Source organism: Athene cunicularia, assembly GCF_003259725.1.
Source record: "Athene cunicularia isolate RWA chromosome 2 unlocalized genomic scaffold, athCun1 chr2_part2, whole genome shotgun sequence".
NCBI lineage: Eukaryota > Metazoa > Chordata > Aves > Strigiformes > Strigidae > Athene > Athene cunicularia.
The window spans coordinates 8,037,531-8,060,789 of record NW_020799096.1 but is presented as its reverse complement, the minus strand read 5'-3'; the positions used below and the strand labels follow the sequence as shown (position 1 = coordinate 8,060,789).

Here is a 23,259-nt window from a genome sequence, read left to right as displayed (position 1 = left end):
TTGTTTGCAATCACCTTGGGGGAAAAAAACCCAAACAAATCAATATAGAAAAACCCTCCCCACAGCATCAAATTGAGGTGACTCATTTCCCAAGACCTCTGCAGACATGTGCCATTGAAAAAGGAAGGCTGCAGCCACCTTTGGCAGCATTTGCCCCAGTTAAATAGGGGATCACATACTGTGATCCAACTAAACATTTTTGGGAAGGTGCGAGAACCAAAAGCAGTTGTGGATGAGCTTTGCTGTAGCATGGAGACAAATGTGCTGGTTGCTTGGCTGCAGATAAATGAGTTTCAGGGAGGAAGAGGAGCTGCTGCTCTCCTGTCCATTGGGAAAATGTCAGACGCTGCAGCTGTGGCTTGGGGGAGTCTGGGGAAGCCCCAGCTGAGATAACCAAGGTGGAGCTCATCTCTTAAAGCTGCGGTTTTGAGCTGTCCACAGACTCAGGCAGCCAGTGGTAAACTGTAGTGTGCCTGAATACACAGCGTGCTGAAAGTACAGAAAAGTGATCATTAAAAAAAATAACCAACCCAAACAAACCCCAAACCCTAACAGATTAGGTAAGCGTGCCCAGAAAAAGAGGCTAAACTGAGCCCGTAGCCTCCATCTGATTTTAAATGTACTTCTTATGCAGCAGCTCTTTTTTTTTTTTTTTTTTTCTCCTTATATTTTTCCATCTTTCTTGACCTGTGCACTTCACTCCTGAGCAAAGCCTCCTGCTTGTGATGAAATGCTGCTGCTCTCCTCAACTCTTGTTTGTGCTCCTCTGGGAGAGATTAGTAGGTTAATTTATGTGAGTCCCTTGCAGTTTCCGAGATATAGAATGTCAAGGAATTTACAGTATCACAATCTTTTATTTATCTGCTCATAATTTTAAAAAATACTCTCAGTCTGTTTCCGTTTGAGTTTACAACCAGAGTTGAGGGTGACCTGACTCTTGCTTTAATGGTATGTGTCTTTATGGTACTGTCTTTACAAGGGCTCTGCATGTGTGTATTTGTGCTAGCAGCACAGATCTGTTAGGAGAGGAACTATTTCCTGGTTACGCTGAAAACGAGCGTTTCATGTGCTGTTTTTTTTGTTGATGTTGAATTTTGAATGAGTGATACATGGGGATTAAAACCATACCTGGGCTTCCTTAAGGCACATCAGGGAATCCCCAAAGCTGCTCTTTGCAGGACTTCGCACATGCGTTTGGCTGTCAAGCAGAGTGCTATCAGAAGCATCCTTCGTGTCAGGGGTGGCAGCCTGTGCCATGCAGTGCAGAGCTTTCCACAGCCCCCAGAGTCCCTCATTATTCCTCTGCAATAGCCATCTTCAGGAGCTACGTGCTTCTCCTGGAGTACTGGAAGTTAGGAAGGCAATAAATATCAAACTCCAAATGCAGTGCTGCTAACAGCAGAACACGCTTTTGGACAACTGGCTTTGCTCTGTTTCAGTTAAAATAATGAGAGTAGTATTAACCTTTTATGTCTTTCTGGGGTTAAGTATATGGGAAGGGGCCTGTGGTGACTGCTGGATTGAGTTTTGAGCTTCCCAGTGGTTGATACACTTTCCAGGTCCCTTACTGGATGGATGACACAACTACGCCTGTCTCATGGCTATATTTTTTAATGATGTTGGGATGCTCCCATGGGCAACTCTGAGGTACTGAGGCAGAAAAGTGGGGTAGCACAAAGGGAAGGAAGACAGAAGGTGTTTTGTCTGGGGAAGATAGGGTCAAATGCAGGGATCGTGAAGGGGGCTGATGCAGAGTTTCCGGGAAAGGTTGAAAGTATGTGGGGGAGATGATTTGTAGCCTAGAGGCTGCTCTGTTTGCATGGGATCAAGCCTTCAGTGATATAAATTGACACATCTACACTGACTTCAGTAACTTAGATCAGCTGGAGATATGGCCTGGCATGTGCTCAAGTTCAAAGCCCTTCCAAGTAACCCCTGAGCATCGGGCAACTTGTAGTTTGTCTGACAGCAATGTGATGTTAATCTTTGGAGTAAATGCGTTCTGGGAAGGTGTGAACCAGGCTCCACGTTGCTTGTACATGTGCCTGTCTGCGGCAGTTGTACTGAGCAAGTGTCCTGGTGAGACTGGTTTAGCTCTGGTTTTGCAGGGTGATCTTCACTACGAAGGGAAAGGCACCCTGATCTCTGCAGTGCATCTGCACCTTGACTGATGTTGCCACTCATTGCCACAAAATCTCTGGCATTTTTACTTAAATTAATTACCAGTAAGCATGGCCCAGCTCTTCTGTCACCAGAAACAAAGCTGCCTTTCCCAGCAAGACGAGCCTTTCACTTACACATGCATCCTCTGGTGGGATAACCTTCTAATATGGTCTTAGTAACTTTCTGAATCTTAGCATCCATTCTGATCCTCTTGGGTGTATTTTCAATGTCTTTCTTCCTGGGTTTCCCTCTTTTCTGTCTTGGGTGGGTTCTGTTAGTTCATCTTTAGTTACAAAAGCTTCACTAGCCATGAGGATTCATACATGGTGAGAGATTTTGAAATCTCCAGCATGGGCTCTGTCTTGCTCTGAGAGCTGCTGTTTCTCCTAGTCATGCACGTGAAGGCTGAGTTCTGAGCTGCCAGGTCAGGCAGTGTCATGAGCTGCAGAAGATAACAGTGAGAAGATACTTTATCTAGAAAGAGTAGGAAGTAAGGAGAAGACAGTGGAGTCATGGGGGCAAGGCAATGCTGAGACATCTTGTTCACGTGTGCTCTGCTTTGGTCGGAGGGCTCTCCTATGACTGGGTCAGTAATGCATGTGATATGATCTGTTTAGGCATGTGCACACCGGTGGAAAAACATTTACTATGAGACGGAGTACATCCTGCCCCACGGCTTCTGCAACATCATTCCCCCCAACCTGCAGCCCCACGGGAGGAAGCTCTTGCCCTGCTACGAAGGTAAGGAGTGGGTGCCAGGAGCAGGGCTCAGCTCCCTTGCTGCACTCTCATTTTACAGCTGCTGTGTTTATTTTCACTTTATTTGCAAAAATCATCCACAGTAACCCTCACTAGTTAATTTTTTTATTTTTTTTTTTGGTAACATATGCCTGCCTTGTGGCACAGCTGCAGTGGTTGGTTTTTGGGTGAAGCTGGGACAGTAACACAATGACTGAACAGGTCCTGTGATTTACTCTGCATGGTCACAATTTCTTGGAGGAATAATACATTCCTGAATTGTGTTTGTGAGACAGTAGCTCTCTCTTCTCTTATGTGAATAATCAGTAGATAGTGATCTGAGCTTGGCCTCTTATGCTTTGCTGTGGCACAGAGTAAGAATCCTGAATTACGTGCAACCAGGAACCAATTTGCCCATTTTATGGAAACACTTCCATTTCTGTGTTGTGATTTATCAGAGCACTAGAGGGGGAAAAAAGGGCTGCTTAACACCTTGCTTGCTTTGGGGAAGTTCTGCAGCATTTTATGTTAAACTGCTGCTGTGTTTTAGGTGCTGTAAGGTGTCCTGGTCCTCTGAAGGTCTGGGTTTGGGGTCCTTGGAGAGGGAGGACTCCAGCTCTGAGCAGGTGCTGGCTATCCTGTTGGTTTTGCTCCAAATCTCAAGTGTCAGTGTTTTAATTTTCCAGCTCTCTAGTGCATGTGAGACTCTTGTATCGTGTTTCCTTTCCTGAAGACTTCAGAAGACAGCGTCTCCTCAGCCAAGAGCAATTAGCTAAACCAGAGACATGAGTGTGTTTTTAGGAAGAAGATAGCGTATCTCCTAAGATTTCTTGGTCTTCTGAGAAACACTGGGGGGAAAGCACCTTCTTGTTTTCTCCTGTCTGTCCTGGGCATCATATTTCCCCTCTTGCCTGTAGGAGTCCGAGGAAGTGTGGGTGTTTGGAGGCCAAGACACAGCAGGGTTTGTTGTGGGCAAGACCTCTGATTTTATGTATTTATTTGATTTTATTCATCTCTCCCCCTCTCCAAGGTTAGCAGCAGCCAGCAGCAGGCTTGCTGCTGACATTAGTAAGTGGGAGAGGGATAAGGTGCTAGATGTCCTGGCAAGTTTCTCTGCTGCTGGTGAGTGGCGGTGTTGCAGCTCAGCAGGCCATGAAGCCAGCTCTGTGACAGACCTGCCTCGCAGTCCTCCATGCCCACTCTTCCTCCAGAGGCAGCTCCTCCCCTCCCTCTGGGCTTTGCTCAGGGAGCTGCCACCACAAATCTGTGCACCTTCTGGACATGGTGCACACCTGTGCCTCGAGCATTTCCCAGCCCTGAAACTGGTCATTTGAAAAGGAAGAGGGTTTGAGTCTCTTGACCCAGACATGCCAGATGCTCTGTAGCAGAATACAAGTAAACTATGTAAGCCTTCCTGTTGTGAGCACTGTCCTCATATACTTGTCTTCTTTCTTCTTCCCTTCATTTGTTCTGTCAGCAAAATCCGGATAAGGCCTCACACTGAGGTAACGCACTGCAAATCATCTGATGTTAACTTTATGGTCAGCGCGCACACACAGGGACACTGCCGGGGCTCCTTCTGCACCTGGGTCACTGCTCCCGCACTGTCTTAAAAGCGGCTTGCCTGAAGCTGTGGCAGGGAGGTGGTTTCTGGAAGAGATGAACTGCCTGTGTTTTTCTGTGCGTCATGTCTTCGGAGTAAAACTGCTGCTAATCTGACAGGATATTTGCCAGGAATTGCTAGAAAATAGAAATGTGTGGGCCTAGTACATGCAGAGCAGCCAGTGGAAAGTTGGCAGGGCTGGTGCACTACGATGTTGGCTTAATTTCACTCCATGCTAGAGTGAAAATTGGAGGCTTGGGACTGATTTTCTCCTCCCCCATCAGACATGAACTCACGAAGTATCACAAGGGGTGGCTGCATTTGTTTACTCCTGGGTCTTTCAGGTTTCAATAAAACAAGCTCAAAGAGAGAGATAGCCGTGGTATGTCACGCAGAGGGATTTGTTGTTTGAGGTTTACTGTGAAATAAGATTGCAGTCATCCTTGTAACTTTTTTTCTTTCACTTTCTGGAAGCAGAAGCAGCAATTCTCCTCCACTGACACTGAGGAGCAGCCCAAAGTGGAGAAGCGGCAAGTCTGATAGGGATAATAAACACAGTGCCTAATGCAGCTGAAGTGCTGCTACACCGAGAGCCACCGCGGCTGTCGCTGGGAGGCTGCCGGACCCGTGGCTGCACACCCTGCACAGGGGAGCACGCCTTCGGCCTTCTGGGGGACTTGTGATGCATGAATGGGTGCCCGCAGTCGCGTCCTCATTTCCAGAAGCCCCATCGTTAGCACAGCCAGGGCAGTAAGCCTGCTGAGAGGCTGGTGTGACTGCACGGTCCACAACCAGGGCTGGCTCTTGCCTACCTGGTGAAGGGTGTAGGCCAGCTGAGTGCCTATCCATCTCCATCCATCCGTGTGTGTGTGCATGTGTATATACCTTGATAGGGATTATTTGCTTCTAGAACAAAAGTCTTGTGCCAGAAAAGGAGAAGAGTCTGACCTTGGGACAGACCTACTTAATGCATATGGTATGTTTTCTCTCTCCACATAAAGCAGGCTTAATAATTGAAGACAAAAGAGGAGATGGAAATTTCCTGACGGGATAGTAGTGGTGCAACGTAGTAGTCTCAATCCATCTTATTCTTGTCCGGCATCCCTGAATGGGCTGACAGAAGTCTGGAAGCGATTGAGAGCTAATGAGAACAGCAGCAAGCCTAATAGTTAAATGCAATCTCTGAGTAGGAACTAATCTGGTTTATATGAGCTGGATGTCCTTTGTGGTATAGCTGGGGTATGGAGCCACGGTCTTCCAGGCAGTGCTTTCACTTGGTTATTTTTCTCATAGTTTTAATGGCCTTCCAAAAAAATGGAGCTGCCTCTTCATTCTCCTGGTGCATTCAGTTTGCAAAGAAGAAGGGTGGCTGTGTCTACTGTGAGAAGCAGCCCAGCTGATGGGGAATGCTGGGATGGTTTCCAACTCCTCTGAGGTAGCAGTTGGTGGTGGAGGTGGGAAAGACTGGTGGACCCTTTGGTTAGTAAATAAGGGGAACAGCACATGCTCACATGCCTCGCCTCCAAAGGGATAGGCAAGTTTTCCCACAGGGTTCAGACCACATTTGGTTTTCTGGGAGCCATCAGAACATCCCTGCTTTGTGGTGCAAACCCAATACCACAATTCTAGGTCAGAAAGATTACTACTCTTTCTTTCTAGCGTAGTGAAACACTGTAAGATAGGAAGGAAGAGACTTCCAGTGCAAATGATAGTTTACTGTAACTGTCCACTTCCATCTATGAAGATACAGGATTTTATTGCACCCTGGAGCTTATTCTAAGTTATGACATAGAAGTTTGCCTAGAGGCTTTTAGAGAGGTTTTCTCAGAGAAGTAGTTGAGGAGCATCTGCCTTCAGAATATTCACACATCACAGCTTCTCCTTTTTGTTTTTATATTGTTTTATCCAGTTACTTCTTCCTCAGCCTTACTTCTCTTATAACCTCAGATCATCATGGCTACAAACCACTACCATCTTCTCTTTTTTTTGCTTTATGTATTTATTCATGGCTCATCTTCAAAGTCAGAGGCAGCCACCTCTTCCAGACTCAGCCTCATTTTACTGCTTAGCTATCAGCTATTGCTGCAGCAGTTACTTTAGTGGCTTTTGGTCTGTGTAATCAGGGGTGCACAGCAGTCTGCAGGCAGATAAGAAAGAACAATAAAGAAGTGTAAAAACAAAGGATCTATTCATGACAGCAGTTACTGCCTGGAGCTATGCGGAAACTACCGAATCCACTGTATGCAATATCTAAACCTCATGCAAATGTTACTATTCAGGTGTGCAAAAGCTGTGAGCTGGCGCAGTAACTGCACAATTTCCTTCTGGTTGATCATTTCACTGCATTGATGGATGGACGGCACTGTCGTATGAGTGAAAGGTGTCACTACAGTGCACCGAAGTGGAGGGGAGGTAGAAGCAATCTTGGTTTTTATGTCTTTTGGGCTCATCCGCTGCTTAGAAGAGGCAGAGTGGCTCTAGGGAGGAGGCAGAAGTCTGTGATGCTGGGCCATTAGCTCAAGCAGATAGTAATGGCAGTGTAAGTGGCTTAAACACCAGACATCACAGAAACCCATGAATGCTGTGGAAGTATAAGCTTCGGTGGATGTACCAACTCAATTTATTGTACAACCATTTAAACCACTCCTTATGCGTTGCGGTTAATAATAATAATTTGGTTCATTTAAAGAGTAATTGTTTTTTCATTGCCTGACAATGAAAACAATAATGTGTGTTTCTGTTCCTTTTCTAATACATGTATTGCTGATGAAAATCAGCTGTGCTGTGTCCTCTGATGTTGGGACTTTTGTTTCAAGCTACTCCTAGGTCTGAATTTGGTGTCTTGGTTTTTTTAAGTGGGCAAAATTATATTCTAATAAAACAATGAAGTGAATTCAGCAAGGTTTTTGTCTTGATTGGAGAAATGGTTTAATTTTTGTATTTCTATTATCAGAAGAAAATCCTCTGCTTGTCCTAAGAAACAAAGTGATTTTGCATGTTTGTTAAACACCGCTGCATGAAGCTACGGATCTACCTACCATCCTTGAATAGCTGCCTTGTTCCATTGCTAGAGCTGCTACTGTTCCTTCTGCTCTCCTCCGATGTTTTTACACGCCCATAGATTTTCTTTGCAGCTGAATTCAGGAGACAGCTTGTGCAAGCTGGATCACTCATGCCTGCATGCACATGTGGATGGGGTCTTTCAGGTGGCTAGAGTTATGGGGGGGCGATGGTTTGGAGATGGTCAGGCCTCACCCAAGTCTATGGCAAAGCTCTAATGGCTGGGGAAGCTGCCATCATGTTTGAGGCTTTTACGTGTTGCTGAATTGTGAAAAAAAGTTCTAGAAAGCCTGTTTATAAAAGAAGAGAAGGAAAAATTTGAAAATCCAAAATAAGAAACAAGTTTTATTTGCCTCCCATTCCCCAGTGAGGCATTCCCAGTGGTTATGTCGTTATTCACCTGACCTAAGTCACTGCACAGGTTAAATATTCTATGGCAATTTTCCTCTTTTATTTTAACGCAAATTGAGCCATGTGTTTTTTGAAGGAGACACTTAAAGAAACCATGAGCCAAGCATCATACAATTTTATAGGGAAATACAAGATTTTAAATCCATCAAAGTGTCAGCAGGGCCCACTTGCAGCAGTTGGTTATGGGCCTGACACACAGAACCATTGATGCTTGCTGTCACAAGAAGTCTATGCGTTAAGAAATCCTCTCTCCCCACGTCACAGATGATGGGCTCATTTAAGAGGCCTGGCCCTGGCCTGGGTTGTGAGTACAATCTGGCAGGGACTTCAGCCTCTAGTGCCTAAATGGTGGGCGCTGTGGTCTCGTGGCGGGCTGGGTCAGCCAAGACGCTGCAGTCCTGGGGTGGCTTTTGAGGCAAGGCATGGTGCTCTAGACCTCCATCAAAAACCAATATATAACCTGTAAAGTGGGATTTAAGAAGGCAGTCTCTAAAGCCTTGAGCTCCAGCATTACAAAAGCCTCCTGCCGAGGTTAGGAGGTGAGGCAGAAGGATACTTCCAGACCTCCAGGGGCACCGCGACTAGCACCATTTTGTTTGGAATTACAGTAAGTTGAGTGCAAAACTGGCAAGAAGCAAGGTCTGATCACACTTCAGTACAGCATGTAAAGGAAAAACTTGGCTGGAAGTGAAAACATCTGAGTGAGACAGATGTGGAACTTGCTGCATTTCATCCTATGCAAGGGTGGGAATCCAGCCATAGCAAAGGCAGGACCCTGCCTTGCATTAGGCATTTGGGCTGTAATTTGTGGATCAAGTCACTGTTCTGCATGGTCTTTCCAATTAAACCTCTCCCTGTGCAACTGACATGACCTCAGCAAATTCTTTACAATCTGAGCATCTTTACATTGTTAGGAAGAGACTATATATAATATATCAAGGGGGAATGTGTGTGTGTGTCTGTGTGTGTATATATCTCTAAACAGACACTATTTTGAAAAACATCTGTGAGAATGCAGTTTATAATTAGTTCCTTTTGATTTTCAATAAGATAAAGTGCCACAAAAAGGAAGTTGCTTGGTTCCAAAGAGGCAATCTGCTCATTGATTTCAGTAAAATTTTTATAATTTAGCAGTGAGTTAATGGTTCTTACTTAAATAAACATTTTAAAAATTCACAATTACCGGCCTATATGGTGAATGTTTTTGGAGCCTAAATTACTGTAATATGCAAGAAGTGGCAATATGCTGAAGCTGGGCACTCATTAGTATGGTAAATATTTGAAAATAACGCTCTGGAAAAATCTGCAAAGGTTCAGATACAGCTCTTTAGTTTCAAATGCTTCTAAACTGAAAATGTTTGGGTTAAGGCAGGGTGGAAAGTGATTTTCTTTTTTTTTTTTTCTTCTTAGTTCCTCCCCCCCCCCAGTTTAATGTATTTCTAAAAATATTTTTTTCCTCTTCTGCAAAAAGATAAAATAAAAATTCCTCAGGTTTGATAGGAGAAACAATTGCTACCTGAAACACAGAAACAAAACCTATAGTGATGGTGGTTGGGGTCCCCTGTAAACTGGGAGCTTGGAGCAGGTGGCCATGACAAGCAGCAGACCTGAGCATCCCTCACATGAGACCATTTGATCACTCAGAAGCACAGCACCCTCTCCTCACTCACTACCTCCCTCCTGGGGCTGGTGTCTTGAAGCATCCCTCCACCAGAAATGTTTATGGAGGCTTTGGTGACTGTCTTTAGGGGAAAATCACTTTATTTCTCTGAGGTAGTGATGGGCCTGAGGATTAAACCTGCTAGTGCAGGGTTGGTGGCACACAGGCATCTGCGTCACATTTTGATCTTCCCTTTCTAGCTGTGCTGATCTGGATTCCAGAGGTGGAAGTCTCTTCTGATGCACCTTTACTGGGGTGATGCTGCTGCTGTTATCATGCTACTGTGGTACTACTCGTTTAGCAGCATGCTGGCTGTCCCCCCAGTTTCAGGCCCCTTGCATTGCCCCCCTGTGTGTGTGAGGGTGCTGCCATGGTGCACATTGGTGGCAGAGCCATTGATAAAACCCAGGAGCCCTGTATGCTGGAGTCTCTCCAGGCTGTGCGTGTCGCGCTGTGTCGGCTCAGGTGGAGATCATGTGCTGTCCCAGGGATGACCACAGTTTATTTTCTTTCCTTCTCCCATCCAGAGTACAAGAAGAAGTACGGGGAGGAGCACGGCTCGTGCCAGGCAGGGATCGCGGGCTTCTTCACCGAGGTGAGCAGGGCGTGGGCACGGCCGGGACGGGGTTGGTGAGCAGCTCTCTTGCCACATGCCCCAGGAGGGGAGCCCCGAGTACGGCTTGGAGAGCTGGCTGAGTGCTGAGCGTGGTCCCTTCCTGCCAGCAAACACCCTCCTGCCTCGTCCAGCCTCCTGGGTGCCTGCATCTTGAACCACACCTGCCCAGGGCTTCATATGTAGGGGGGTGTGTGTCTCAATGTCTGTGGACAAGATTGAATGAATTGTTCCTGGGAAGCATCCTCAGGGAATATTTTATTGTGTACAAAAACTTGCATAGAGGTATTTCTGTGTCTAACATCAACTCTTCACTTTAAGTGATGATGTAAACCAGTCCTCCCTGAACCGTTTTGTTTGTGTATGTCTACATGCAGGTATATGTTTCTGTGTGAATATACATATGCACATGTATATACATACATAAGGTAAACACCTTTTTTTAGTTCTGCTTTAGCTTTTTATCACAAAAGATAGAGAAAAAATAGCATGGTAAAATATATGCTTCAGAACTGTTCTAAATACTGGACCATAGTCTTTCCTGGACTGAAGTTTATCAGTCATGTTTTAATCATATGAAGGATGAATTTGTTCCCGTATGTACATATTGATTTTTTTTTGTAATGTTTCGGGGTTAGGGTTTTTTGGGTTTGTTTTTGTTCTTTTTTAAAATTTTGTTTTGTTTTTTTAAGGGAAAAAAAAAGCTATTTCAGTGTCAGGCTCCTTGTTACTGTCATGTCAAGTGTATAGTCGCTCATGGAATCATAGAATCATCTAGGTTGGAAAAGCCCTTGAAGATCCTCCAATCCAACCCTTAACCTCACACTGACAGTTCCCAACTCCACCAGATCCCTCAGCGCTGGGTCAACCTGACTCTTCAACTCCTCCAGGGATGGGGACTCCCCCCCTGTCCTGGGCAGCCCATTCCAATGCCTAAATTATACATATATAATAAACCAACTCCTAAATATATATGCACTGTTCTGCAGAATTTATTGTCTAGGCTGATATAAGCCAAATAAAGGTGTCCTCTCTGAAATGGCAGAGGGTGATTTCTGAGTAAACTAGGATGGCAGGTGATGTTGCCACAGTGGCACTGTCCGATAACTGGATGTTCAGCCAGCAGCAGCTGTTTCCTGGCTTGTCTGCTCTCTCCAGCCTGTTTCTGTTCCCATGCTTTAAATCCTCCTTTGCTACACCCTAGTTCAAAAGATATCTTTGAACTTTCATTGCTTCAGCCCGATGGCAGCTCACTGAGCAGGAAATGCAGATAAATGGCTCTTTAGGTCAAACAGGCAAGCCCCTACCATATATTCAGCGCTGCTGATGGTAGTGGTTCCTGCTGGTAAATGATCCCTTGACCTCAAGGGCATGGACTCTCCCAAGGAAAAAAGCTGTTGCCGAGCACGTTCTGCTCTCTGCTTGGGTTTGCAGCCCTGTCCCCACAGTCTTCTTAGAAAAATCCCTTGTTTAACATATCCCTCCTGACTGGAACTGGTCATCCAAAGGTATTCTGGGTGTGGGAGCACTTTCCCACGAGGATGGAGTCCACCCATGGCCTTGCATTGAATGGAGATGTGAGGCAAAGCAGCTGTCTCATGTCTCCTCCAGGGATGGAGAACTTACCTAGGCTTAATGCTCCCCAGGCTTGATTTGGTCCCTTGCTGGAGGTATTTAAAACCACATCCAGGAGTAAGGTTTCCCCACAAGAATGCTGAATGCTTTGAGGCAACATTTTCTCAGTCTCTCTTGCATGCAAATGTACCTTGGATTTTGATTCAAAAGCATTATCCATGGGCATCTACCTTTGGATGCTGGATCAACTTTGCCTCATTTCTAGCCTTTTAGAATCCTGAATCATGCTGGGTGTCTGTAATGAAATATAGCCAGATTGTCTCTCAAAGAGCAGAGTGTATCTGAGGGCAGAGCAAGGCAAAATATTCCAACCATGACATAATGCCCACCCTGCTTGTTGAGTGCGTAACAGCTCTTGAGCTTCAGAGTAGTAAAATCCAAACCCTTTGTGCTGTATCCTTCATGATGCAGATTGCTATAACATGTCAGCCAGCATCGGGGCATGGTCTGTAGCTGAGTGTTGGGTCTGGGTGGGCTGGGGTGCTTCTGTCACTTGATGAAGGTCTTCTGGAGGATGGTTGGGCAAGGCAGCAGGTGGAGAGAGATTTTTGGGAGGACTGTGTTAGCAGGGATAAGTTTGATGGTTCATAAAGCTGAGGGAGATCTTCCATCGAAGTGGCAGACAGCTGAGCAGAAGTGCGCCATAAAAGAGGAGACCGTGTGTCTCTAGGGTGTGTGCAGTGACCTCCATGTTTGGGAAGAAGGATACTCTCTACATGCACACAGAATAGAGATTGTTGTAGATGGTGTTTTAAGTTAATATCATGTCCCTTCTACATTACTGTGTGAAGCATGAACTTTTGTCCAGTTTTGATTGTGACTTATTTTTTTTGCCCATCCTTTCCCCCACGCCCTTTCTGTTTTTCCTGTTGTAGGAGCTGGTCATCATGGGGGCACCAGGATCTTATTACTGGACAGGAACTGTCAAAGTACTGAATCTTACTGACAACACATATTACAAGCTCAATGATGATGCTGTGATAGCCAGGCGGTACACGTACCTTGGTAAGCAGCTGTCTGGTGCTCACTGTGAGAATGGATCAGTCCAACAACATATTTCAAGGCTTTAATGCTGTAAAGTTGATACTGATTTTTTTGGGGTAGTGTAGAGTGTTTTTATGAGAAGTGTGAAAGGAAGAACATCTGAATTAAAAGGCTACCCACGTGGAAAGAAATATAAGCAAAGAAGTACCCAGAATGTTCAATTTTTGTTTGCTTGTTTAAAAAAAACATTTGTTATAATTTTTTTGACTAATATAGAAAATGCATTTCAACTGCAAAGCAGGTTGGATGGTAGTGGGCCTCCTACATTCCTGCTTTTGCCTTGTGACGGACAAATTATTTGTCACTGGTTACTCTGCGTGTCTGCTTACACCTGCCTTTAAAATGGTTACAGCACATAATTGCAGAATGTATGTTGCAGATACAAATTTGTTTCAACAAGAATATCACCATGTAAGTGAGTCATTGGGAACAGAAGGAGGTTGTGAAAGGATTGGCTGTAGGGTTGGCTACATCTTTAACTCAGTAGATTTTACTTGCTCTAAAACCAGTTAATGCCCCCAAAATACTTGAAGGCTTCCACCTACTTTCCAGTGCCTGAGACCGTTGGGACCTAGAAGGCATTTCAGTCAGTAGTTTGATACTGTTTGACTAAAGATTCACACTGACCTCTCTTTTCCCCCTTAACCTTTAGTTTTTTAAAAAATACCACTTGGAATATGCTGCTTGGTGATAGGTAATCGAGGAGCGTATATATACGTATTTAAGGACATAAATAGGTTTTGTCACTGATAGACCTGAATTATAGTGTTTACCATGTAGACGAGAGCCTCATAATTTACAGCAGAAGAGCAAGGCGAGTACAAGACGGCCTTCGAAGGAAAGCACTCTACTCTTCTTTCATTATTATATATCATTTTAATATGTCAAATAAGACTGAATCTTTGATCTCCTTCTTTTAAATACACTCCTTCTTTCTTTGATCTAGCTTCCCATTTTTCTTCTTGCCAAAACAAAGATCTTTTTAAGCCATTAACTTCTTTGACCTCTTTGCCTACTGCTCTCCCCCCACCCCATCCCCCAACCAAAAAGGCATGTAATTTTCCAAGCCTGCCTGGGCAGTAATTTTAGCCAAAGGAGGACACTTCTGTCTGGTTGATGTGGGACTGTTGCTTTTTGACGTGATACTTTCTTTGCAGCGATGCAGTTTCTTTGTCTGTGTGTGCCTGTTCTTTCCCTTTCTGGACTCATGCTTACCGAGTACCTGCGTTGTGTGTCCCTCACCCAGCTCCACACACACACCTTTCTTCTCTCAGCTTTTGGAAGAGTACTGGAGGGCGTACTGTTGCTTCGCACTGCAGTGAGCTTTTGAGTGTAATATTGGCAGAATATTCCTGAGCAGAATGGCTGTTGAATGTAAACAATGTGCAGCCCAGGAGGAGCAGTGAAACCTGACGAGTGTGATCCAGCTGGCTGACCTGTTTCTCAGGCTCTTCCTTTTCAGGATTATTTATTTATATCCTCTCTCCTCTCCCACTCCACCCCATCTCCCACTCAGGATATGCAGTGACAGCAGGTCATTTCTCTCAGCCGACTACCACGGACGTTGTAGGAGGAGCTCCCCAGGATGGAGGCATCGGAAAGGTGCGGCTTTTTGTCAAACAATAATGTGCTCGGATGCAACAGGGCAAAAAAAGTAATACTGATGCAGTTCCCACATGTTTGAGAAACCAAGAGATTTTTGCCTACAGGGTAGTTTTGGAGCACTGAGCAGGGGAGAGGTGAGATAGTTTGATGAAGTCATCAAATTTTCTTTACCTGTCCCTCCTGGTGCCTTATATCCCTCATCCATCTCTTTCCTCTCTCTCTCAGCCAATCCTTAGTTATTTTAATGAGACATGGGCAACATTTCTTTCACACTGCTTTTGTTTAGGATTTGTAACATATAGGTATCACTTAAACCTTGCCTGGAAATTAAAATCCTGAAAAAGAGAGTTTGTCTTCTGATTGTTTTCTTCCTACATTTGACTGTTTCAGTATTTCTGTTTCAGTACCACCCCTAATAGCATGAAAAGCTATTTACTGGGTGATTTGATATCCCTCTTAAAACTTCATACCTTCATGTTTAGTGAATTAGAATCTGGGTTTCTGCCAGTTGTACTTAGAAATCTTGGTGATAGTCTCTTGAGAAGGAAAAAAGAAATGGTTTTCCTGTAGGCATATACAAGTTTGATGTCCCAGAGACATAAGCAAGTGAATGGCTAGATGGAAATGGCTGGTGAGTTAGCTCTGCCTGGTGTGTCAGTGCCAAGTACCCAGCTGCTATTGGGGGAGCCAGTTGACCCTTACACACTTCTGAAATGTAAGTGGAGAAATGAGAGTGGGGAGAGGGAGGGAAGTGATGTAAAGGATGTGGTTTTGTCCCACTTTCTTCAAAATTCAATCCTTTCAAAACCTGCTGCCACTGTGTGCTTGAACAGAGATGTCCTGCAGCCCCCTTCCATCTCCCTCCCCATGGCTCTCCTGCTCTATAGGGACATCAGTTGTATCTGAGTCATAACGATAAGGAGTGAGAGGTCTCCACTATGAGGAACAATGGCCCTTGGTTTAGGCAGATTATTTTTGGCGGTAGCCACGTCCCAGAGGGTAGCAGTGCAACTGGGGAAGATGGTATAAAAATAGACAATGAACATGGTACATACACCTAATTTGGTGTGACTAGGACATGTGGAATATGGTAGGAGTGCAGTTGCTACTGAGAGGACACGTGCATGGGAAAGACATAGTTTATTTGTCTCAGGTGCTATTACAGCTGCTACAATGCACCTTCCTTCCAACCTGTTGCCTCCATGGAACAGATACAACGTCTGTACAAGGAGGGGGAAAAAACCAGCTGCTAACATAAGATCCATGAGAAAGCAGCTGGCCTTGTAGTTTAAAGACTACTGCTCTAGTTGTAAAAGCTGCTGTTATTTTCCCTTGGCATGGAAAGTGGGTAGCAGGAACATGTGGCAAAAGGGCGGTAAGAGGTATTGAGTACGGGACATACTCCAAGCAGTCCTGTCCTACTTTCTGTACTCTCCAATAAGCTAATCCTTTCCACTTCCCTGATAGAAAGTGATTAACATTGTCACACCCTTTTCACTGAAGGTAAATCCAAGATACTTAATGAAACTGAGTCATTTCTCCAAAGTCACCGAGAGTATCATTAGATAAGAGTGGGTTTGGAGTTGTGACACCTGGCAATGTGCTCTCGCTGCTATACATTCGACTGCAAAACCTAGGGAATCCTTTATATCTAGAGCAATTGTCCACAGCAAATCTGTGCTGTGTTCTCAGCTGAAAACAGCTTTGAACTCTGTCTCGCCACCTATTAATAACTCGCCACATATTCAACAATGTCAAGTGCTTGGCTCCTCCACGTGGCCTTGGAAGTAAGGGATCCTCTGTCCTGCAAATTGCCTGAGCACCTGCTAGGATGGAGCTTGTCAAACGCTGGAGGAGTCTCAAAGGCTGACCAAGCCAGCCTTTTCGCCAAAGGGAGTCCCTTTCTACAAGCCATACGTTTTAGGTCTTTAATTTTGACACAAGATCTGTTACTGAACTCGTATCAATACCTTTTTCCCCAAGAGTTTCTGGTTAAACAGTTTCTCCTGTGGAAAAGAGCAACGAGTGGCCGTGTTTGAATAGTTTTCTGATTTACAGATTGTTTCAGGCAGAAACAGTGCAGATGCCTTGGGTGGTCTGATTGGGATCTCTACTCTGACCTTTGCTAAAGTGTTGTGAAGTTTGCAGCGCAGTACGTGCAGGCACGTGTCCTTGAGAAGGGAAGGCTGGATAGGGGAAGGGGAATGGGGTTATGCCTTCTGAGCCTTTTGCCCTGCTCATTTCCAGGCAGTCTCCAGATGCCACTTGTTTGAGAGTTGCAAAGTTCCTTTACTAGGTGCTTTTAAATATTGACATGTGCATATACACACATGTGAACCAAAAAAGTAGGCGACAAGATACTATTCAAACATTTCTCATGATAAGAGGCCTGTGATTCATCAGGAAAATGGGGAACTCTATGTTTTGTCCTCTAAAAGAAGACTGAGCAATAAAGTCATGAAATTGGATCTTGGCAATAGCCATGGCCATGATCATGATTTAGATACTATTTAGGAAGCACTAATGCTGTAACATTATATACTTCATGGTTAGTATTGGTTAACTTTTTTCTTTTTTTGCTTTTCAGGTTTATATTTTCAGAACAGACAGACGATCAGGCTCTCTAGTAAAGATTTTTCAGGCTTCAGGAAAAAAGGTGAGTTTTTATGTGTATGTATTTTCTTTTGAAGGGGAGAGAAGGGGAAAGTAGATGCAGGGTCATCTCAGAGCATCATTTGCATTCTGCTGCTTCATGAGTTGTGAAGAAAGTTCTCCCTCTCCTTATCCTCCCAGAAGAGCTATAGCTGTGGTACAGAATAGCTGTATGCCCTTTCTCCTCTAGCAGTCATGACTGCAACATCTGCTCTCTGTCCATGTGGCTGAAATTAAAGATCTTGCTGAAAATTGCACTAGTGGTTCTCTTCAGCTTTATGCCGCTGTAGCAGTGCCTTCTGAGACATGGGATTCTGAGACGTGGGTTGCCAGGTGAGCCTAGATGCAGAGTTTTCTTAGTAGATATTACTGGGAGAAGTGGGTGGCCTGGAGCTCAGTTTAATCTGCAAAGCCCCAGCCTGTTTTACTGTGTACTGCTGTGACAGGGGGGATATTAGAGTTATGCTGTTTTGTGGAGGAGCAGCTTCATTGCCTCAGGATATGACGATTTCCCTCTTCCCACCATGAATCAGTCCTGCATTTTGCTCTTTGGGTCTGATGTCTTAGAACAACAAAGAGATGTCTTATTTGGGAGTAATGCAGTGAGGAACCAATACTCCTTACCTGGCGTCACCTGTGTTCTCCTTTAAGAAGAGGAAATACAGAAGAAAAAGGTGACTTCTGGCTTTAGAAAGACTTGCCACCCTCAGAAGGATCTAAAGTGTTTGACTATATCATCAAGTTGGGAGTGTTAGCATGTTTTGTTATTTTTTTTTCCTGAAAAAAAACCACAGTTGCAATCTTTAAAAAACATGCCTGGAATAGGGGAAAACTGCATGGGTGTGTGGGTGGATTGGTGTGACTTCTGTGCTAGCAGAATTGCAGACATCTTGAAAGGAAAAGACCTCCCAGTTCATCCAGGGCATCTCCTATGTTTGATTGCTTCCTGTTCATTTCTTTCCCTGTTGACTTTTAAAGATCCCTAAGGATGTGCTCCTGGAGATCTATCCCTCAGCCTCATAAACAGAGCTATCGGGAAGTTTCCAGGTCTCAGCCAAAAACTACTTTTTCAATTTAATTGTGTTATATGTAACTTAACTAATGAAGTATTTGCATACTTCAAGTACTTCAGGGCTGTCATCTCCTCCTTCCCCAGTAACATCTGTCTTTTACAAATTCTCTAAAATCCAAATGAGAATTTTATTTTAAAGAGAAGGCTGTCCTAAATCACCCTTCCTTTGTTTTGTGATTGAAATATAACCAGACATGCTCAGCAGTAAGCACTGCCTGGAAATGAGCTCTCACAAAATGCTGCGTCCTTCCCAGTGGTGTGAAAGTTCATTGCTCTGACATTCTTCTTAGACAGATGTTAAAAGCAGGCTGGTTTCTTCCTTCCCTGTTTTATTGCTGGAGGCTGAACTAAGAAATCAATTGCAGACAAGAAAAAAGAAAGTGCAGTGCCCTGTTACAAATGTTCAGTGCACAAACTTCAGGTTCTCACAGCACTATGAACTCCCCCACACTACAGATGTACCATGTTGCAGTTAAGTAAATAATAGCCTTTCCCTGAAAACTGCCTGAATACATAGTGAAATGCTTTTCATAACTTTCGCTCCTTACCCATGAGAAATTTGTTTTAAAACCTTAGTGGATTAAAAAAAATAAACAAATACAAAATCCACAAGGGAACTTAAGCTACAAAATAACTGGAATCAAATGATGTTTGAGGTCTGACCTTAAACCCACACAAACACAAAGATCTGAATTACAAACTGAAACTCTATCCTTAACTCACCCCACTACATATATTTAGCAACTTTTAAATCTTATGGACTGCAGAGAATAGAATTGCTGCTGCTGCCCATCTCCTGCTATGCCCAGTAGTATGTCAGGCTCGTGCGTCTAAATGTAAGAGGCATGGAAGGCTGTGGGTCAGAAATCCTCAGTGAGGAATGCAAAAGCATGCAAGAAATGTAATTCATTCTTTTTAACCTAAATAATTATTTCTGTAGCCTCATTTTTTCCCACTATGTAAACAGCTCTAACTTTCAAATAGGAAATGGTATCGCTTAATTTTTCCTTTGGAAGTTGCTTTTAATTTTGAGACTATAGTTTGTAGTTGATCTCAAAGAGTATGCCTTGTGGTACCTTAGCAGAAGTGGATGAAATAAAGGTGGAATATCATTCTTGCTTTCGGTTTCTTTTTTGTGTTTAAATGGGTTTTGAAATTCATAATGTGAGTGCCGATTAGCATTTAATGTTAACCCGTATCAAAAATTATGTAATGAAATTAATATATTAAGCAATTAAGTTTTATCAAGCAGTAATAACTAGAGATTAAAAATGGCTTAGGTTTTCCGTGTATCAGCTGAAAAGCTTTTATTGAAAGTCGTCTTTCGGTGTCAACTCACCTGCCAGTAGATAAGAGGAAAGGCTATGATCAAAACCCACAACCAGTACTGCTCTTTGAAGGTGACTGATACAAATAGATAGGAATAGAGTTGGGGAAGATAGTCCATAATCAAGAGGTAATTTTAGATGCCTCTTTTCATGGATACCCTATCTCTTGCCTATTTTTCTTTTTTCTTTTCTTTATTTCTTTAAGGTATCCCCAGAAGATATGTGGTACCCGACCTCATGTCTCTTTAGGAAGTCTGGCACTGGGTGTGAATAATCACTATCCAGGTCTTGGTTTGGGAAACTTATTTCACACCTTTCTGGGTTTAAGCATTTGACAAGTGAAAGCTAGTCTAAAAAAGCTCTTTAAGTGCCTCACTTAAGTGTGTCCCAAGGTATAAATTTTATTCTGTTGGTAAAACATCCAAGCTGATGCACTGTTACAGTAAAGTGTTTAATTCCTGCCAGAATTATCCCCTAAACTCTCTCTGTAGGAGTGCTTGTGAATGATAAAGCATCAAGTCATCATTTGAAATTAAAAAAAAACCCAACAAATGCCTAAATGACTTCCTCCTGTGTGTGGGCAGATACTGAATGCTTTGTTGTGACTCGACTTGGTTACAGATGGGCTCTTACTTTGGCTCCTCCTTATGTGCAGTTGATCTGAACTCTGATGGGTTGTCAGACCTGCTGGTCGGAGCACCTATGTTTTCTGAGATCAGAGATGAGGGTCAAGTCACAGTCTATATCAACAGAGGAAATGTGAGTATGTACAGGAGGTAACTTGGTAAGGGGTGAGGGTGTGGGTTGGGCAGGGTAATACTAACGTCCTTCCAGCACTACATGGATGGAAATTGATGTCTCAAATAGTGGGGCTCTGGATGTCTCTAGCAGAGCATGAAGTCACGGAAAACTCATCTGGTATCATGGTTTCCCAGACACCAGCCCACATTCATCACAGAGCTGTGAATATTTCAAGGAGGTCTGGGAAAGTTTCTGGTTTTATGTTGAAACTTGGTGGTATTTGTGGCTTTACATGAATTTAATGCCAAAACCAAATAAGAGTCAGCAGCTTTGACAGAGTTTTCTTTGTGTTTTGGGTGGTCACTAGGACCTACAAATTAGAACACAAATGTCTGGGGATTTAGGAGACCTTGTGAAGAGAAACCAGAGAATGAAATCTTGTTGTCTTTATGTTATGTCCCATATGTAGACTGCAGGGGGAAGTTCTTGTGAGCGGGTACTTTTGTATTTCACATGACCCAGCAACAGTCTTGGAAAAGTCTGAACTTTCTTGCATCGGCCAAACAAGATCATTTTTATGTTGTATTTATAGGAAAACAATGGCTGTTTATGTATTATTAAATATTTAATATTCAAGTCTCAAACCTGCTGTCTCTAAGGAGGAGTTGTTATGGGCTAAAATGAAATTGGTTTGCTTCATCAGTATTTTGTGAACTTTAATGTACAGAGTTTGTTTGTGCTAGACTGAACATTCACCACAAGTCCTATAAGCAGCCTTTGGGAGACTTCAGAATTGATTTTGGTGTAGTTTAGTTTCCTATTATCACTATTTTAAATGAGCTTTACTTTTTCAATTTGATCCCCAGGTTGTCCCACTTCTTATATTGCAGTGTTGCTGCTGGGTCCTCAGGATAGGGCCCAGAATGCCAAGCAGATAATAGCCAATATTTCCTGCTCACAGTGAGAGCACGCATGAGTTAATTTTTATGTTTTATAAAACAATCAGGAAACTAGTAGGAGTTTCTCCTGCAGCAATAATTACTTGCAGGACAATGACTTGCAGGATTGTGGGGTTTATTTTGGGGTTTAGACATTTTAAACTCCGTTTCATTCTGCAAACACCATTGATTAAGAGGTTGTTGCAGCGGATCAGAGAAAACTGCGTTATAACACAAGCATACATAGTGATGCTCGATTTAGTAGGCTTATGTTTTGCCCTTTCCTGTGAGGACTGCAGAGAAATGAGTTGCACATAGAGGCCTGCCTGTCTCCTCTCTGTTGTGTTTCAATTTCATTATGTGGGATTTTCTTGAAGTCAGCGACATCCCACAGCCAAGAAAAAGATTTTATTACATGTTCCAGAGGGCAGTTTACTCTCATTCACAAAGGAAGCAAAAACAAAACAAAACAACCCTTGAGGTGGGTACAAAGTTGGATTGTGTAACTAAATTTTGTTTTCTTGTGGAAATGTTCCTTTCCCCTTGAGGGAAGACTGCAAGAAGCTAAAGCTTATGTATCTGACCAGAAAGTGGGTGGGCAAGAAATACCAGATCCATATAAGGCTTCTCATGGCGTAGGAGTACAAAGCTACTTTATTCTGAACTTTCTTTTATTGCATTAAGTCCCTTTCCTTATTCTTCATTTCAGGAGGCTTTTTGAGGACTTGCCTTAATCCTTCTATCTGATACTTAAAAGGTTTTCAAATCCAATTTCCCAAAGGTTCTTTGCTTAGGGGAAATTTCTCCTTAACTCGCTGGGGTTTAGCTGAATAAGCTTGGGCTGAGGATTTCACTCCTCGGATATAATCTGTCAGCAGAACAAGCTCTGGGCATTTGGAAACCTTCAGGAGATCACCAAGCCCTGTGACTGCGTTAGTTACATCACTGAGTTATCATTTAGTTAATTTGGCATTTTAGTTATATAACTCATGCACTTCTTTTCCCCCCCCCCTCTTAAAACTACAAGACTGCAGCCTTGCCCCAGGTGCTTCCTGCAGCACATGGGCAGCTCCTGCAGGCAGGGCTCACCTCATCCAGGCTTCTCACCATTTCCCTGACCCTGTTTTATTTTGTACTTGCTAGGGAGTGCTGGAAGAGCAGCTCGTCCTGGACGGTGACGGCACCTACAATGCGCACTTTGGGGAGAGCATGGCTGATCTTGGCGACATTGATGACGATGGTTTCTCAGGTTGGTGTGATTTCCTCCTGGGCCATTTCCCTGGAAATGCCAGCAGGGCTGGTGGCACGGCCGGTCTCTCTGCATGGCTGGGTGCTGTGTGGCATCCATTGCTCCTCAGGACCCAACCAGCACCTGGGCTCACGCTAAAGATAAATGAGCTTGGGTAGGATTTGTCTGCTAAAGCGTTTTGTAGCTGATTGTCCTTGATGTGGGTTTAGTCCATGTCCACACAGCTTGCACCCCACTCTCATTAATATTGCTTTGCTTTCCTTGCTGCTGCATTTTCTTCTTCCCTGTACAGTTTATAAAAGGCTTTAGATACCCATGCCCTGAACAAAACAGGAACCTATGTCTGACTTCTTTCTTCTTCCCCATTTCCTTATGTCTTCAAGCCTTTCCAGTTTTCCTGACATAATCACGTTACTTATCATGAAGTGTAATTAAGAAATAGCTTCTCACTTCTGACAGCATGTACTCTGTTAATTTATCTCCTTTGCTTTATTCTACCCCTGCTCCTTTCGCAGGCCGCTTGGTATGAGGCCCCATGCTGTGATAGCAATAGGTGAGAGCAAAGTGTTGATGCTAGCACCTTTTCTGCCCTGATTTCTGGCAGCGCAGATCAAGGACTTCTAAACAAAGGCCGATTTAGTCGGTGTGTGCCTGAATTTATTTCTTCCAGGCCACTCAGGGCACAGTATCCCATTAAGCTAACCCAACCTCATTGCAGATTGCCCTCACAGATTGTGGGTATGCTCT

At 43.8% G+C, this 23,259-nt stretch overlaps 1 protein-coding gene across 1 annotated transcript in view; it reads left to right on the top strand.

The window, feature by feature from the left end:
- The window catches only part of ITGA9 (integrin subunit alpha 9), a 217,185-nt gene that overhangs the window by 3,693 nt on the left and 190,233 nt on the right, over nt 1-23,259 (top strand). Inside the window, exons 3-9 of the mRNA XM_026843997.1 lie at nt 2,781-2,904; nt 10,163-10,230; nt 12,759-12,888; nt 14,444-14,529; nt 17,120-17,188; nt 20,206-20,343; nt 22,407-22,512. Of these exons, the coding sequence (XP_026699798.1) occupies nt 2,781-2,904; nt 10,163-10,230; nt 12,759-12,888; nt 14,444-14,529; nt 17,120-17,188; nt 20,206-20,343; nt 22,407-22,512 (721 nt within the window). The remainder of the gene's footprint in view (nt 1-2,780; nt 2,905-10,162; nt 10,231-12,758; nt 12,889-14,443; nt 14,530-17,119; nt 17,189-20,205; nt 20,344-22,406; nt 22,513-23,259) is intronic.